The sequence below is a fragment of the Pocillopora damicornis genome, chromosome 6 (genome assembly GCF_964200805.1).
Source record: "Pocillopora damicornis chromosome 6, jaPocDami1.2, whole genome shotgun sequence".
Taxonomy (NCBI): Eukaryota; Metazoa; Cnidaria; class Anthozoa; order Scleractinia; family Pocilloporidae; genus Pocillopora; species Pocillopora damicornis.
The window spans coordinates 22354343-22372725 of NC_142675.1; the positions used below are offsets into that span (position 1 = coordinate 22354343).

The 18383-nt window shown below is 37.8% G+C and overlaps 2 protein-coding genes and 1 long non-coding RNA gene across 3 annotated transcripts; 2 read left to right on the top strand and 1 right to left on the bottom strand.

Moving 5' to 3' along the window:
* Positions 1-390: 390 nt before the first annotated feature.
* Positions 391-7254, top strand: LOC149044465 (uncharacterized). Its single transcript, XM_089208464.1, has 5 exons — positions 391-834; positions 1935-2254; positions 3403-3508; positions 4259-6469; positions 6703-7254. The coding sequence occupies exons 1-4, from the start codon at positions 534-536 to the stop codon at positions 4522-4524; spliced, it is 993 nt and encodes a 330-aa protein (XP_089064590.1). The 5' UTR covers positions 391-533; the 3' UTR covers positions 4525-6469; positions 6703-7254.
* Positions 5283-6926, top strand: LOC149044466 (uncharacterized). The gene is made up of 4 exons (XM_089210865.1): positions 5283-5343; positions 6109-6167; positions 6259-6269; positions 6731-6926. Exons 1-4 carry the CDS (start codon positions 5283-5285, stop codon positions 6924-6926), a joined length of 327 nt encoding a protein of 108 aa, XP_089066991.1.
* LOC149044467 (uncharacterized) lies at positions 7066-16384 on the bottom strand. Its single transcript, XR_016187347.1, has 3 exons — positions 16268-16384; positions 9473-9604; positions 7066-7215 (listed from the first exon to the last, which is right to left on the bottom strand). It is a non-coding gene; the product is annotated as an uncharacterized LOC149044467 (long non-coding RNA).
* Between the last annotated feature and the right edge of the window lie 1999 nt (positions 16385-18383).

An 18383-nucleotide genomic window follows, 5' to 3' on the forward strand; every position in this document is an offset into this window, starting at 1 on the left:
TAGAAAAACACCAAAATAGGAGAAACTGAAGGGAGGTTCATCTAATGTTCAAAACAGCAAAATGGGCATATTTCGAAAGATCAACCAAGACAATACTTAGGTAATAAACGTTTTGAGGATCAACAAACCTTGGTTTAGCTCCTTGAAGATTGGTACTAATATGCAGCTGTGCAATCTGCTCTGACTTCCGTTGTTTAAAGGAATAGGGTAGTAAAATGTTCGGCAGGGCTCTTAAGACAAAATAGTAGCAAAACAATAGGAACAGCTTAAAGAAAATGTTCTATCTTGAGGACGTGAAAAATGCTTCATATATTTCATTCCCTTTGCAGTTTTGTCGAACTCTCTACCCCAAACCATTTCAGAATCATTGTCAGTAACTGAGAACAGAATATGAATTCCATCCTTATTTCTTTGGCAGAGAAGAGAAATTGCGTTATTTTCCATACCAAATGTCTCGTTGCGTGACAGAGACGCTATTTCTAAGAAACAGCTCTTCTTGAAAACTGAAAACAATCGAACTATTAACGCTAAATATGGCGCCCACGAAGGAGACATACATTTATCTTTGTAACTGCGACAATTTATGTGATTTAAACGAGGTGGAAGAGCTTTTGAAAGCTGTCGAAAAGAAGCTTGTAGTGAAAACTTCTTTTAAGATCGTAAAAGGCTACTTCAGCGGCGGACAAATCTCGGATATGGTCAACGAAACTATCCCCAACTTGAAGATGGATTATGCAGTGTTTGTTGTGCATGCCGGTGAATGCTGCCTCTCTTTCAGCGAAGACAGTGGTCATGGAAAGATTTATGAGGCTCTCAAGAAGCGAACAGGCTCTGGTAGGTTGCAAATTTACCTTGAACAAAGTCATGGAGTGCGGGATTCCTAATTCGTCAAGTTATTCGTCGTGTGTTGTTTCTAAGAACCTTTGCCGGGTAATTCTTCCTGTCCAAGATAGTCAGAAATATTTTACTACGCTCAAAAACATAGATGTTCTGTACAACCAATGAATAAAAATCAGTACTGATTATCTTAAAATTTTAAAAATAGAAAAGTGACTCGATATATGGGGAAAAATGAAAGAGTGAGTTTCTCGACCTGCGCGAAAGGTTGTCGCCAAAGTGGTGCAATATATAAGATAAAAGAGACTTCTTTTAGAGATAGGGCTCCTAAAGACTCTAATTTTATCTCAAATAATATCACTTTACCCAATTCGCATATGGACATAGTTTGATGCTACACTGGTTTGCAGATTTAATGAATGTAACCGAAGAAGTTACAATTCATAGACCCAACGTTTCGACACTCCTGTCTAGTGCCTTCATCAGGGGTGATCTAAACGCTGCAAAAAGAGGTCCTTTTATATGATCACTAATTAGCGGCCTTTTTTCTGACGAGGTGTAAATAAGCGTCAGGAAGCAGACCGCCATCGTCACGATTTAAAGGAGCAAACGCCAGTTTGGTACACGGTTAAAAGAGCACCAAAAAGCGGTTTCTCTTTGCAAAATGGAAAATTCAGCTTTATCGGAGCATACTTGCCTAACCAACCATACAATTGGGTGGGATAATTCTAAAATTATCACCACTAATCGGCGTTACCACCAGCGCCTTTGTTTGGAGGCTTGGCACATTAACTCCGCCCACGCTCCTTTAAATCGTGACGATGGCGGTCTGCTTCCTGACGCTTATTTATGAAGGCACTAGACAGGAGTGTCGAAACGTTGGGTCTATGAATTGTAACTTCTTCGGTTACATTCATTAAATTTGCAAACCAGTGTAGCATCAAACTATGTCTGATTGTCCAGCTGGTTGCCGTGTGAACTTTAAAATATTCGCATATGGAGTTATGGCTACAATGTGACGGAACTCCCAATACATCTACAGCTTTATTGCATCATGTATCATACATTATTATATCCCTCTTTTTTTTCATTTCAAGATGAAAAAGTATTGATTGTCATAGGAGGGGATGACAATTACAGCGACGATGACGAAGAAAACCGTTCTATGCTTTCTCGTCGGGCCAGGAACACAGCATTATCCCGCCAACTTCGTCCACAATTCATTGATGGTAGAAAAAGCTTTATATTTTCGTGGAACAGGAAACACAGAGCTATTCACGAAGAAGCACTAATACATTACTTTGATTCCACCAAAAAGGGACAGAAGTTTACAAGTCAATTGGTGGCAGAGCCCGTTAGAATTGAACCCAGACCTGAAGAAACCTGGATAACATCCCCAGTAGCCACACAGAGTCAGGTGATTATGACATGTCCAATTATCGATTTACGTATTCCCAGGTCTAATGCGGTCCAGTGAGCTAAGGGACTATGTAGCCGCGATTTCACTGATCATCGCATGGTAGATCTGAAGATTTTCCACCGCTTTCGGGCTAACCGAACAAGTTTCCTATAGCTTTGTGGTAGAGCACCAGGGCGGGAAGTCTGACGGTTTGAGGCTAGTTTCCTTTTATACCCGTCACAGAGCGTAACGCCGTCCTTAAGTTGATAAGCAAACTGTAAATTTACCATCTTTCTCGATTTATTTGCGACCAAAAGGCTGTTCCTTAGGAGGAAAAATGTTACAGTGCCTCATTTGATCAGACGTAGGATCCAACCCCCTCCCCTTTAAAGATAACGCTGAAGGGGAGGGAGGATTTTATTTAGGGATATTTACAGCAGGAACTGAAGTACGACATCTTTATCCAATATTTCTGTCATGGACAGCGTCATGATTATAAACTTTGAGAAAAACTCAAGCGAGGCCTATGGTTTGCATTGTTTGCTAAAATGGTCGATGACCTTTGCTGTTGCACCAAGCTTGCTTGAATCAATTTTTTATGTCACTAAACTGTTCATTGGAACGTTTTTTTGTTGTTGCTATACTCTCTTGAGGGGACTTCGAGCCCCATTTAGTAACTCAAAGTAATATTTTTAGCAATCTTTGAATTCATGGCGAGGTGAAATTGGTTAGACAGTTATAGCTACTGTTGATGTTTTTTTTGTTTTTTTTATCTGGACATGCATGATTGTACTGTTTGATAAGCTAGTTAACCCTTTACACCATAACATCAGTATGCAAATTCTTCACACTGTTCTTTATACATTTCCTAAGGTGTTGACAAGGAGAATTTGTTTTCCAATCAAAAAGTTATTTCCCAGGGATCATTTCCTTTATTCTCATGACCTTACTGTTTGATTCATGGGGTGATATTGTACGGAGAAATAGGATGCTAGTCTCTCTAAGGTTTAAAGGATTTATAAGTCCTCAAATCAAACCAATGTAAATCCTTGCATACACAAATAAGCTTCATTTTACGATAAAGTTTAAGACAGAGCCACAAATATTGATTCAGACCCTGAGTAAATGTTCGTTTTATTTTTTCCTTTTCTGTATAAACCACTCAGTCGCCTGAGATCTCTCAACAAGTACCTTCTGATACCGAAAACTCTCTTGATGAACAACAGACAGAGGAGAAAATTGAAGAAGAGAATGAACCATGTGTTCTTCCAGGTATAAAAAACGGTAGTAATACTATGACATGGGTATTGACCCCAGGAAACAGAAGCCAGATGTCCCTTACGCGTTTAACCTTTTAACCCCCAGAAGTGACCGACCAGTAACTTCTCCCTACAATATCCATGCACTATCTAGCAAACAGGTAATGAGAATACTCAAATGTATCAGATAGAAGTTGTTATCTCGATCTAACACGAAATTCTCGTAAGTTATATACGAGGAAATGTCCAGCAACCAGAGGGGAGAATTAACATTCAGTTCTCGGGAGTTAAAGGGTTAAGTTTGGCTGAGCTGTGTCCTTTCTCAAAAGCCTTGCGTCGGTCCTTCTCAATTTGGGTCTCGAGCAACTACGATTACAGCTTTGTTGTGCATTTCATATAACCCACTTACGTGCATAAGATGCCATTAAAAGGTCCCTTAACACATAACAAATCAAAAGGTAACTGGAGGATGATGACTGTGGTGAACACCATGCAGGATTCAATCATCCAATGACAACCACAAGTTTTGGAAACTATTAAAACATTTGTAAGCATACTGAAAATAGGTAGGACCAATGGCACCATCCCCAAAATACATCTTCCTTAGCAAGTGTTCTCTCCCGTCATCACCTGGATAGTTAAGTCATTTTGGGCCATTGGGTGACCATTGATAACATACCCACTGTGTAAACATATTTGCAAGATACCGAAACATTACATGTCACTAGCCACTAAATGCACTTTCATGTTACTATTTTTCCAGTTTCCGATTCACACTTCAGCACCGATCACGAACAATCTGGATTTTTACTGCTCGAAACACGCATGCGTTATGGAAAAATTTCGTTTGAGAGCAAGGACGTGGTGACTCGGGTAGAAAGCTGGCAACCATCTGAAGAAGATGCAAAAGATTTGGAACAAAAATGGAAGTCAACACCATTTGCCAAATTGAAGGTGTTTGGTAACAAAAAAGGAGAAATTCACAATGTCGTTGTCACACCAAAGAAGGCATGGTGTTCAATTTCGTAGGGAGATTAGAAATTAGTAGAAACAGGAGTTCTCATAAAACAAAACTGAGGTGAACACAACTTCCCTTCGTTAATTGTACCCCCTTTGTTCTGAGGATAGGCCAGCGATGTTTCCGACTGTCACCTATACAAATCTGTGCATCGCTATGTGAATTCCAAAGGAAATTCTAGAGGTAGCTCTTTTCCTATTTCAATCATCAACATTAACTGTAACGTTAGCATGTACATCCTCCAAGAATGCGTTGGTCTTAGCCTGGGCTATGTTCGACTTGTACTTGTGCTACAAAGCACTCCTATTTTTAAATATTATTTGACTAGTAATAACCACAGGTTAGGAAGTGCGGATGATATCGATCCCTGGAGTTGTTATGTAAATAAAAGTTTTATTTCCCCAAGGTATAGTCAGCAGTTCAACCAAAAAACTTGACAAAAATGAGATGTTGCTTTGCCATGACTGAGAGACTGATGGCCCCAATTTGTCTAGTCATCAGAATATCATAAACCTCTATTAGATGACAAAAAGTGTAATAAAAATTATTTAATGAGATATGACGAAAAAAAACCAAAAGTAAGCAGATTGCTTCATTTCGCCGCATATATTTGTCATAAATTTCATTAATGGAATTTATTACGCGCGCAAGTGGGCAGTATTCACAAAATAGACTTCAGTTCATTTCGCGTCGCCAATCACCTTGTGGCGTAACAGTTTGTTTTTTTCTCGGAAACAAGGACATCCGCTTACAACCAAAAGCAACAAACATGGCGAGTAATACGCCAAGAAGCTTTCACCTCTTAAACTGCGATAACTTGTGTAAGTTAAGTGAGGTGGAAGCTTTGCTCAAAGCCGTTAAAGGGAAGGTTCCCTTCAAGATTTAACAACTCAAGAGACACGAGTTTAGGCGAGAACAAATCGAGGAAATCGTTTTCCTAACGGTTCCAAACTTAAAGACAGTAGATTACGCTGTGTTCGTTGTTCATGCCTCTCCTTTAGCGATGATAGTGGCTGCGGAAAGATTTATGAGGCTTTGAAGAAGCGAACTGGCTGAGGTAGGACTGAAGCTGACACAACTGGAAAGAAACACTTCTTGATAGTCCTAACCCCGTTGAAGTGTTTAATCCATATCTGCATGAAGTTTCCCGCTTTGTTGATCAGTTTGACACAAAACATAAGAGGCTTCATTGTCAAGAAGATTCCAAAATTTGTTTTTAAAAATGAGATAAATGATGATCAATAACTAAAGAGAAATTATAGGTGTGGCATTGTCTTTCATTTAGAGATTAAAGCCCTGTTTAAATCAATAGAGGGTGACCCTCCTAGAAGGGTCACCCCCCTAAAAGTGGCCTAAGTTAACCGTCTCTATTGTGTTTCTCACTTTAGTTTAAATTTAGTTGTATTTTCACAGATGGAGAGTTACCCTGTCCCTAACCACCTACAAAAACAGGTCTCTTTTTAACTTTCAAGTTGATGCTTTGTGGAAAGATGGCCATCCAACAATGGAGCTAAGGCAAAAAATTGAACCTTACTTAAGTGAAGCTGACCTTGATATCGATAGGCTGACTGAAGAACCGGGACAAATAACCTAAGGACTCATGCTCTACAACATCACCCTTAAGCGTAGGCTTGAGCTAGATGATATTGCCAAAGTTAGGAGAATAACATTACCTTGAAAAACTGATCATTACCAACTATGGACAACTAGACATCTCAACGAAGCCTTGTGTTTTGACTTATTAGGAATGGAGGAGGTTGGTCTACACACTGCCCTGGTTAAGTGGCCGGCCCTGTCTTCTGGATGTCATTTTTCCAGAAGAAAAAGATTGAATGATATGAGGAGATGAGTTCAAAGGGAAGATTACTTTCGAGGAAAAAGATGCTACCTATAACAATTCGAGGGCAGCAGACTTCTTCACAGATTACATCACCCTAATAGAATCAAGAAAAGAAGGTTCGTTGATGTCAATGATGAAGGTGTAAAAAATTACGTAAACCATCTTGACAACTATCATCTCCTCAGTATGAGAACTCACCATTTGTATGAAAACAATAACAATTTTTTAAAAAAATGTAATAACGACCTAGAAACAACCCTCCTTATCCCATTGTCTTGGAAAGTTAAGCACTAGATTGCCTTTCTGGTCAAAGAAAAATGAGTAGTATTTTACTCATTTTTCTTTTCAGATGGAGCAGGACTCATCGACCTGTGAAGTTTCTGGACAGGAACTAACATCCTGCCCGCAAGAGACGTCCTGTTAGTCAAATTTGACGCAAACACCGACTTTCCAATAGCAGAAACATGTTTCCTGAGTCATACTATTCCAACAAACTATCATTGTTTTAAAGAATTTACGAAATACTGTGACATGGCTCTCAAGTATGGTGCCCTAGGGTTTAGCTTCACATAAAGTGGAGCTTTTCCATATATGACATTTTGACTCAGCTACATGAATGATTTTGACCACTAACTAAAGTACAAATCGGTGTAGCATTTTATGAATGTTATTGACAGACAATTCTTTGTTGCCATGGCAATGTTAAGAGAAGTGAAACACTCAGTGTTTTTTTTAATAATAAGCATTGCACTAGCTGTTACAGAATGTCAGTATGAAAGATCTGAGGCTGTCATAACAAAAACATATAAATCAATAATGTAATAAAACTTCAGCGGCATCCAGCTGGCAGGAAAAATATTGGCTACAAAGAAAACAAAGAATAAATACTTCCAACCATTCATTTCAGTTTCTGGTAAAATGATATGTTCTGCATTCCCAGAATAAACATGAGTGAAGTTCTGTTTCCCAGCTAGGTCTTGAAAAATTCCCCAGCTAGCAGGAAAGAAACCCAAAGACTTGCACACAAAAAAACAAGATGGGTGTGGCCAGAGGTTCAAGTTTACCCCTTCATTTGGGGAGTTATAGAAAAAACACTATCCAAAGTATGTCGCCAACTGAACCTTACATGTGGACGAGGACAAAAAAATGAAGATATATAAACACTTGTGATATCTGTAACATTTTAAAAATTTTTGTAAAGTGCTATTGGATATCACTGGACATGGCGCTATATACATGAAGTATTATTATTATTATTATTATCATTATTATTATTATTGTTCTTATTGAACAGTAAGTGCACTGTTCTCAGGATAAATATTTTCGAAATTTCCCAGAAAATATATCAGCTCATCTTTCAACTTTCCCACCAGGCAAGAAACCTGCAGAATACCTCTGTTGGGTGCCCCTGGAACTTGTTGGAAGTTTTTAAACCCATTGTTTTCTGACTTTTCTTAACAGTCAATAATCAGCCATGACAGGACGTAAAATGCGTGCACTGTAAGTACCTCCCGTTGTCCCATACAAAGCCTTAGAAAACTTTTCTAAGGCTTTGTATGGGGACAACGGGAGGTACTTACAGTGCACGCATTTTCCGTCCTGTCATGAGTGCTAGCCAGATTGTTGAGTGAGCCTTAAATTTGGTTATTTAAATTGTTAGAAAGCATTTAGCACTTAAATCTAAATATAATATTGATGATGTTTTAGAAATATTTAGTTGATTATTACTAACTTTTGTTGCAGTTCATATAATGAAACAGTCATTTGTTGTGTTACCAGTCAACTCCCAACGTGTGCACGCCAATATTAGGCAGTTGGAAAAATTAAAGAAAATTGTGATTCCCAAAGTGAGCATTTGCAATAATTAACTTTTTATTTGCCTCTAACTGACTACCTTTTACAAGCTACCACAAGGCTTCCATTCAGTTAATTAATAAATAAATTCTACTATGGTATTTTGTGAGAATTGAGCACTTTTTTATTGAATGTATGTTTACCAGATTGTTTACCCAAAAGGTCTTGAACTTTTTCAACCAAGTGAATGCCTGCCAAATCTCTCCTACCACAGAGGAGACCTTGTTCGGTATTACTGCAAGCTCCCACAACACAACAATAATACAGATATTCAACTACACTGCCTTGTTTATGCGCCATTATATTTATTCAGCCAAGTTAAATAGCCTGGCCATCTCCTTTCAGGATTTTATCAGTAGGCTACTCATTATATACAATCTAGAAACTTTGTCTTAATTGTATGTGTTATTGAGAAGTACTCCTGCCTCCTCAAAGTCAATATACCATATAATGTATTGTAAGTAGCTGTATATATAAGTATTATTAGTAGAGGAAGTAGCCTGTATTGCAAGTAATTATATTTTTTGCAAGTAACCATATTCAGTACTGTATTGGTAGCATTAAGCATTGTTCTGTAAGTAGAGTAGCTTAATGAGTCTTGCATTGTAAGTAATGTTTTGTAGAATTGTGTTTTGTAATAAAAGCAAAGGTTTAAAAAAGAAAAAAAAGATTAATTAAATGCTTACAAATACTTGCATAAACCATAAATAACAAAGGTTGTCCATGAACTATGACAGATGTTGTACTTGTTGTTACTATAATAAGAATTTTATATTATCAATATTCTGTGTTTCTACATGGGAAGCTGAAGAGTCGACAGCTCATTAATGTGTTTAACAATACATATAAATAAGTTGATGACATGATTGATTGATGCACCTTGTGGCAGATAAAATCTTGATAAAGATTGCATTCTTTCTGGATCAATGGGAGATCAGGTTTCAGGTAAGTCAACATCTTCATTGGTTGGTGATGGTACTGATCCACCCCAATCAATGCCATAACCAGAAAAATCATTTTGCAGATAAAAGTACATCATATATCAACGGCTAATATGTATGCTTAATTTTTATAGAAGAAAGGATATGTCTACCCATGAGTATTATGTAGACTTTTTTAATGTGGGATAACTACATTTAAGTACATTACAGTGCAGTACAGTATGTTCATTAGTCCACTCCAACTTAGTTTTTCAGATCTATTTCACAATAATTGCTTGAAGTGGTAAAATTACACCAAATACATCTACATGTACGTACATTCACCTGAAAGACCTCTCTATCAGTAGTTGAGTCGCTTCCCCAAATGCTATTGAGTCCCCTGATCCACAACTGCATGAGAGTGGAATTTCTCTCACATCTTAAATGATGATGAACCCATGCATTCTTCCAGTTTGTCTGAAAAATAATAACTGGTAAGAATGTGTAATGCAAGCACCACAGATGAATGTCATCATTAACTAACTCATAAAACAAATTGTAGAACAAACTTATGCAGCCAGCAAACACATCCCCTCGATACATTGACTATGTGTGCTTTTCCCTATTAAAATATAAACATTATTAAAACATATTCATAATATACACAAAAGGTGTGAAATCCCTTAATCAATTTGAGAATCCTTCTTTATTGCCTTTTATCATACTCCCTCTTCCAGGACCTCTTTGTGGATGTGTCAGCATTTACCGTGAAATGTCTACATTCTCTCCACCCTTATCTGATCGTACACATGATGGTAACCCATATTCACCAACTGCATCAACGAACAAACCAAGAACAGTTTCTGCCTTGTTGTTATCTGATGCACATAGATAAACAGGAATTCTGGAATATCTACCAATTCCACAATCATGCAAAACTATTCACCACTTGTTAACATTTAGAAAATGTAAGGTTGTGGAGAGTTTAAAAAATAAAATTATTACAGGACTTTAGTCCACCATGTCACCTCAAGCTTGCTCAAATGCAAAAAAATTGCCACTCAAGAATTCTGATAATCAAGGATGCTTGTTTTGCAAGTATCAATTTTCATTCAAAATACTAATAAAAATCAATATCAATCACTTAATTATATTCAATTCTTAAAATTATTCATTACAACTCCAAAGCGGATTAAATGTGAACCTCAAAAATTGAGGTTGTTAAGTATTCATATATTCAGGCTATTGTTCTTTCTCATTACTTATTCATTCCGATGAGTTTGCCGACATGCCGGCATGCTTCCGAAGATCGTGAAGAGCGCAACTTCTTTGATGTAGGTGAGATATTTATCTTTTGTTAACAGATGAACGGAGGAAAATTTACAACAATTGCGTTGTCCGATTTGCTGACAACTTTCGCTTTTGTCCAAATTCCTAACTGATCGACAGCTTCGACAGAATCGCCAACACTAAACTCCATCGCGACAATAAACAACACGGTCAGATCACAACAAGTTCATTCGAACAAGACGAAAGTTGTGAAAGAATGAACAGCCAGCGCGCGAACACGAGCACTATTTATGACACGAAATATTTACATAATAAAGAAGTAGTTTAATTCAAGTGCACTCATTCGGATCAAAACAAAACGATCGGCGCTCGAAATGATAAACTATTTTCGCTTTTGCTCTTCGCAGTGATTACAACAACTCGTCCAAGATCCATTTTTAATTCTTTTGCGACGCTCTTTAATCCTAAAAACATATTAACCATTAATATTAATCCTAAATCCATTCAAATGATTGCAGTTTATCGATTTCGAGTTCATTCATCTCAAGACAATGTAAACAAAAGGATACAAGATCACAACCCTTACCAAAAAAGATAGCCTTGACGTATACTTTAAGTATACTACAAGTATACTGCGTCAATAGTGGTTATACTGCAATCATACTTCAATAATACTTCAATAGTACTGCACTTACTTAAGTACATTTGCAGTACCATTTTTGAAGTACACTTTAAGTATACTGCTCAAGTGAAAATCGTTTTCTTTGTTGTTGATGTAGGGTACAAGTATACTTCAAGTATACTGCTCGAGTGAAAATCATTTTCTTTGTTGTTGATGTAGGGTACAAGTACACTTTAAGTATACTGCTCAAGTGAAAATCATTTTCTTTGTTGTTGATGTAGGGTACAAGTATACTTTAAATGTTTGACACAAATGTAAATCAAGTTCAGGTCTGATTAAGTGGGAAATAACTCTACTGAAAAAGTACTGATGCTTCAGTTGATAAAGATCATAATTACTTTAATGTCTCACACAAATGAGAGTAGTAGGAAATAACTATACTAAAAAGGTACTAATTAGGCTTCAGTCGATAAGATCATATACATTTACACAATCAGATTGGCTGGTTTACAGGTATACTGTACTACAAACCAGAAAAAGCCTGCACAGCAAAGTTATCTTCTCAGAAGAATTATATTACACTGTATATTAGCTTTCAACTTTGAAAATACAATCCACACACACAGGTCTGCATGGCGCATTAACATACATATTCTTTTAAGTCATTCCCAGGTAAAATAGCAGGCGGGATGTAGGCGGGATCCCGGCAATCCCACCCAGGATCTCAGGTGGGAATGGCGGGATCCCGCCTTAGGTGGTGGGATCCCACCTTTCCCACCTGGGATGAAAATTTGATCCCACCTGGGATCCCGCATTTAATGCGGGATTGCTGCATCCCACCCGGGATCTTAGGTGGGACTTATGCATTCTACCCGGGATCCTGGTCGGGATTTACATATCCCACCTGGGATTCTTTATCTCACCTACGAAAATATTGTTTTGCTGATTTTATTCTTACAAAACGTTTTTGTGAGAGTTCCAATACTTATGGATCATCCACACACTCCGCAAATATTTGGCATGCGGACAAGACAGAGGTGGTCACTGTTCCCTTCGAGAAAACACACCTTTTAAATGACTTCTTCAATTTGCTTTATTCGAAACTCTGATCTGAAAATATTTTTCAAACATGACTTGTTGGTAGTGAGAAGTACAAACCGAGTTTCTTTTCATAACTTAATTTCTTAAATGTCCCAATCACTGGACCTCCTAAAAAATATTACTTCTTTATATTTTTGGTGCAAAATACAATTCCTTCCTTACATACAAATGAAAAGTACCAGTCACAGTTCAATAATAACAGCTCTAAAGTTTACTTGTTGTTCTTCTCTGAGTCAGCGATCAACAAAATTTTTCTATACCTTGTAGGTCTGGTATAAAATTTCACTTGTAGTATAAAATGACAACCTTGTATCTTCGTTCTCTCCACCCCTTTTACAAGCTCGGGAACGCTTCGGACTGTGCATAACCATTTGCAGACGAGAATTCCAATGCACCTCTGTAATCGCATGTATAGTTGCTTCTGTCTCTCGTGCAAATGTTTTCTATGTTATGAGACGCACTTGACTCTGTTGGCACCACTGCTAGTTCAGTGGAAAGACCGACTGAGGAATCGAGATGGCTAGCTGTGTTGGAACGTGTTGCTGAACGCTTGTTGTGGTCAAGCATTGTTGATTTGGGTACTGGTACACTGGGATCATCTAGGCATCTCTTATACTTCCTAATGTGATTGGCTTGTGTTGTTTCTCACCTTCGCCGTGAACATAACTCAAGTGGGTTTCGAGTCTTTCTTTCCTCGAAAACTTTCGGCCACAAATCGTGCACTCTTGTTCGATTCTTGTCGATTATTTCTACATAGAGTGAATTCATATCATTATTTATGTCATCATCAAAACATGAATCCAAGGTACCACCATCCAAGAGAGGAGAACCGGTCAGAAGAGAGAGAATAATGTTGCGCGCTTCTCTTGAGACTGCAATGGGTCAAGCCAGCGGATTCTCTTTGCTAAAAGGTCCACGTGATCATGCCCGTGATCAGAAACAAAGAAAACTCCATTTGGCGCTCATCTTTGAATGTACTTTTCATCGGTTAATCGCTCTTGCTTCAAGTTGTTTCTTTTCTCAACTGTTTTGCTTAATATAACATTTCTTAAGATGTGTTTTATTGTGGTTCAATGGGAAAACGAGAACAGCGTGAGTGTTTTAAATGGAAAGAAAGTCGTTGGCGCCGTGGAATTAAAAGAAGGGGCAATTAACAGTTGACATATCGACTGGTTCAAACAACGATCTAGTGGCCGTTTAAAGCTAGGATTTTTAGAAGTTTGTGGTGAGTACAAATTGCCATATTCGTTACGTGATCAAAATCTTATCAAAGAATAGAAGTAACGGCTTGAATTAAGCTCACCTAACGCTCAGCGCAACTGAAACTCAAATAATTCTGAGAATCGAATTGGTCACTTGCATGCTGCAGTTTCCTAAGCTTACACTTTACAATGAAATAAATCTATGAGTAAGGTTTCAAGATTACTTTAGTCACATTTGGGAACATTCTGACCTTGCTTTGCTTGGAAAAATTCGACTGAAGAGAGAGCAGACTTTCAATCAGTACCTTTGTCAAAATTTTGATAACATGAATTATTGAGGTTTTGTCTTTCTTCTATTCTTTAATGCACAACAGCCAATTTTTTTAAAAGTTGAGCCTTATTACACTGTAGATGGTCTGCTTAAATGATGAAGGAAAGATAATATGCTGAGTTGTGCTGTTATTCTTCAAAAATATTCGGTTAAGAAATTTGTTAATGAAACAAGTCAAACACATGCTGGTTCATTGCAAATAAATTATGAGATCTTTATCACATATAGTCTGTGTATTCATGTACTGTTTGAATAATTTATGAACAACAGCTTGGTAAGACAATGGGATCCCATTGGAGGTGTCAGTATGTTCTATAGCTAGTTGGAAGGTTTTGGACCCTCAGTGGATTGATGGGGTCTATAGCTCACCTAGAAAATTTTATCCACTTAATTTTAAGGATTAGGTTACAAAAGGAATTGATAAGATATCCTATCTGGTACATTTCATAATTCTGAGGTCTCCAGTGATAAACAGGATCCCTCAAAGGATTTTTCTGAAAGTGGGAAGCCATCTGTAATTTTATGCAGGGTCTAAACTGGGATTGGCAGGATCCCAGATGCAATCCCCCTGGGATATGATTTCCCAGGTGGGAAACTATCTGAAATTTGAGGCAGGATCCCAAGAGGGATTGGTGGGATTCTAGGTTTAATCCTGCCCGGGATGTGCTTTCCCAGGTGGGATGCTATTAGGAATTTAAGGCGGGATCCCATGTGGGATCCCATGCGGGATGTTCCATAATCTCAGGTGGGATCCCATGCGGGATGTTCCATAATCCCAGGTGGGATCCCATGCGGGATGTTCCATAATCCCAGGTGGGATACCATGCGGGATGTTCCATAATCCCAGGTGGGATACCATGCGGGATGTTCCACAATCCCAAGTGGGATCCCATGCGGGATGTTCCATAATCCCACCCGGGATCCCACCTGAAAAAGGCGGGATCCCACCCGGGACACACCTGGGATCCCAGGTGGGACTGGCGGGATCCCACCTTATATTTTTACCTGGGTTGTAACAGCAAAGCTTGACACTAACAGAAGCCAACAAGCCACAGACTAGTAAAAATTCAGTTTTGGCTAGTGGTTTTCAATTATTTTCCACTAGACACTGGCTGAGCTAGTGGGAAAGAATCTGACCGGAGTGAATGCCAGAGAGGGCTTAAATGCTGACATTGTTTCCTCAATTTTGGGTAAGTACATTGCATTTGGTGTTTTTGTCATTTTATTACTATTGGGAATCTGTACACTTGTACATGTTGATCAACATGACTTTCTCAGGGATCAGCCTTGTAAAAAAAACTTTGGGACCATCCATATAAAAAAAGTGAGGAAAACAACTCCAAGCAAGTATTCAGAAGTTCCTTTGATCTAAGTGATCTCGGATTATTGATTGTGGTATGAGTCTTTCCAAAGTAACACAACCTTGTTGTCATGCATAAGTCTAAAAAGTTAAGCTCCTGTGTTTCTTTTTCTTTGCAGATTTTGTGGTAAAGCAAGGGGGGAAGGCCTCTACAATCAAGCAAGCCCTGAGAAATAAATTAGTTCTCTAACCACAAGGGCAAGTGGTTGGCAACCTGCCAGGAAAGTAAACAATTGAATCGATTGAATTAAGATTAATTAAAATGATATGATTGGATACTCAGTAGATAGACTATTTTCTATTATGATTTGCACAAGGCTTGCTTGCTTCTCTAATTATTAAATAACAAAGTCAATTTTTTGATTATTACATTTTACAACAACCATTTTTTTATTGGCTTTAATTCCAACTAGAGACATTGTAAGTGACATTGCTGATTTTCATGAAATTTGTTTCTGTTTTACATGATTGAATGATGAAGTCCATTTTATAGATATTCTTCGTTTTAAAACGATGAATAGTTTTTGTAAGTATCCCAACATTGTGAGAGTCAGTTCTAATTTGCATGGAATTTATTGTTAAAATTTATAAAATAATCCAATGATGGATTTCATTGTAAAATATATATTTTTGCATCAAAAGACAATTTAGAAGCAGTCTTTTATTGTACAAATTTTAGGTTATTTGTCATGGTCAGTTGTACCAAATAAATTAAAGACATGAATTTCATACTTTTGCTTGAATGCTTATCTGACTCGGCCAAGTATATAATACAGCTGAATATATGCCGTATGAACTAGTGGTTGCATGCCTGTTCGTGCATATTAATTTACCTGGCTGCAGGTATGTATGCCATTCATTTATAATATCTTGAATACACTCTAAGTATACTTAAAGTATACTTTAAGTATACTGTACTTGTCAGTTTGCCACTAGTGGTTTTACTCATGAAGTATACTTCAAGTGCACTGCAAAATTTTCAGTACCTTTCAAGTATACTTCAAGTATACTTTTGGGTGTTCCAATTTCAGGTGGGAACAAGTATACTACAAGTATACTTTTAGTAGCTCTGTAACCTATACTTCAAGTCTACTGAAAGTATACTTTGTGTAACTTATTTGCAGTACACTTTGATTACAGAAATAGTATACTAAAAGTGTACTTAATTTTGGTAAGGGAAGTCTGTTCGCGCAAGGTAGCTTAATTACACTATTGTCCAAGTCTTTTGAAGTACCTTCCGCAGTTCCTTTGGTCTTCTTCCAAAATATCTCACCTTTTTCGAAACGAATAAGACTGAAATCATTCGACACGTTTTCGGCAGCCACCGAAAGCAATGCCCAAAGGAATAAACCGAGCCTTCGAGGTAAAAAATCCAGCGATGTCACCCATTTCAGAAAGTCACAAATAATCCGGGCTGGAGTCGTAATGTATTGATTAATTTGATGATTTTTCTATGATCCATTGGTCATGCCAGAAGATAATTCAGTTATTTACCTTATTAATTTCTGGTGGCCATCAATATGCCAAAGAACGAGGGGAGTTTGGACATTGGGCTGTCTTCTTCTGACTGCAACACTCCAATGCTGCATTACTCTAATGGGATCAGCCCTCAAAAGAGACTGCCTGATTCTCTCCTGCTGCACACAATGTCCTTTACTTTGCAGTAATCGTTTCACCATTCTAATAACAATGTTTGGGTGAGATTGTTGTGCAGATGTCACATAATCAGTCACATAATCAATCGGTCGGTAAAAACCTAGCTTCACGCGTACCTCGTTCATCTCGCTTTTTTACCGAATACTTGTCTCCCAATTATAATCCAAGCTCTTTCTTCTTTGATCCAGTTACGCCAGAGGAAATTGAGCGTGAGATACTTTTGATCCCTAAAAATAAAACCTATGGTCTCTACTCTTGTCCGATTCGTATTTTAACTGACGCAAGATGCGTTATCTCGGGCCCTCTCTCCATCATCATAAACATATCTGTGCAAAAGGGCATCTTTCCATCCAAACTGAAAAAAGCGAAAGTTGTTCCTGTGTACAAAAATGACGATGAGACTGAGCCTGGTAATTATCGTCCGATATCATTACTGTCTATTTTCAATCGGATATTTGAAAAATTAATGTACCACCGCCTCAAATCCTATCTTGGTAAAAACGATATTCTATTTAAGTCACAGTATGGCTTCCGCGAAAACCATTCCACGCAACATGCCATTATTGATATCGTTAATGTCATACAAAACAATATGGACCAAAAACTTTTCACTTGCGGGATCTTTTTAGACTTAAAAAAGGCCTTTGATACCGTCGACCATTTAATCTTGCTTCAAAAACTTAATCATTATGGCATCAGAGGAATTATCAATGCTTGGTTTGCCTCGTACCTTCTCGGTCGTTCACAAGTAACTGAAGTGGGTTTTAACTTATCTACCGAATGTGTGATCTCATGTGGTGTCCCACAGGGGTCTGTGCTTGGTCCTCTGTTATTCTTAATCTATATTAACGATATTCACAACTCTTCGGCGAAATTGTCATTCTATCTCTTTGCTGATGACACGAGCTTGTTGTATGCTGACTCTAATTTGAAATCTCTTGAAAAAACCGTCAATAGCGAACTGCTCAAAGTCTCTGACTGCGCTTAATGCAAATAAGTTAACGCTCAATGCTAAAAAGTCAAACTATGTTATCTTTCGCCCATATCAACGTAAGTTGAACTACTCGATTAACATTGAAATGATCGATAACTGTACTCAAATTCCTACCACGCTTCAGTGCGAAGACCATGTTAAATATCTTGGCGTCCTATTGGACAGCAACTTAAGCTGGAAATTTCAAATAAATAATGTTGCATTAAAAATAAGCAGAACTGTTGGTGTTGTTGCCCGTCTTAGGCACTTCGTCCCACGTACAACCCTTTTAAATATTTATCAATCATTGATCTTGCCTCATCTGACATATGGTTTGGCGGCTTGGGGTCAAGCTGCCAAAACCCATTTAAAAAAAATCCTCGTGCTTCAAAAACGAGCCCTTCGTTTGATGTACTTTTCTGAACCTAGAGCCCATGCTGTGCCTTTATTTATTTCCTCAAAAATTCTACCCCTACAAATGTTATATGCTGAAAAAGTATCTTCTATAATGTTTGACGTTTCCTGCATGAATGCTCCGTCTAACATCTGTGATTTCTTCACTAAAGCTAATTCAAAGCACAGGCATGAGACCAGGTTTTCTTCGTCCGGAAATTATTATGTTCAAACTTCAAGACTGAATTTAAATCAAGATTCTTTTTCCAGGTTTGGAGCTAAACTTTGGAACGCAATTCCTAACGAATTTCGTCAACTCTCCAAAGGA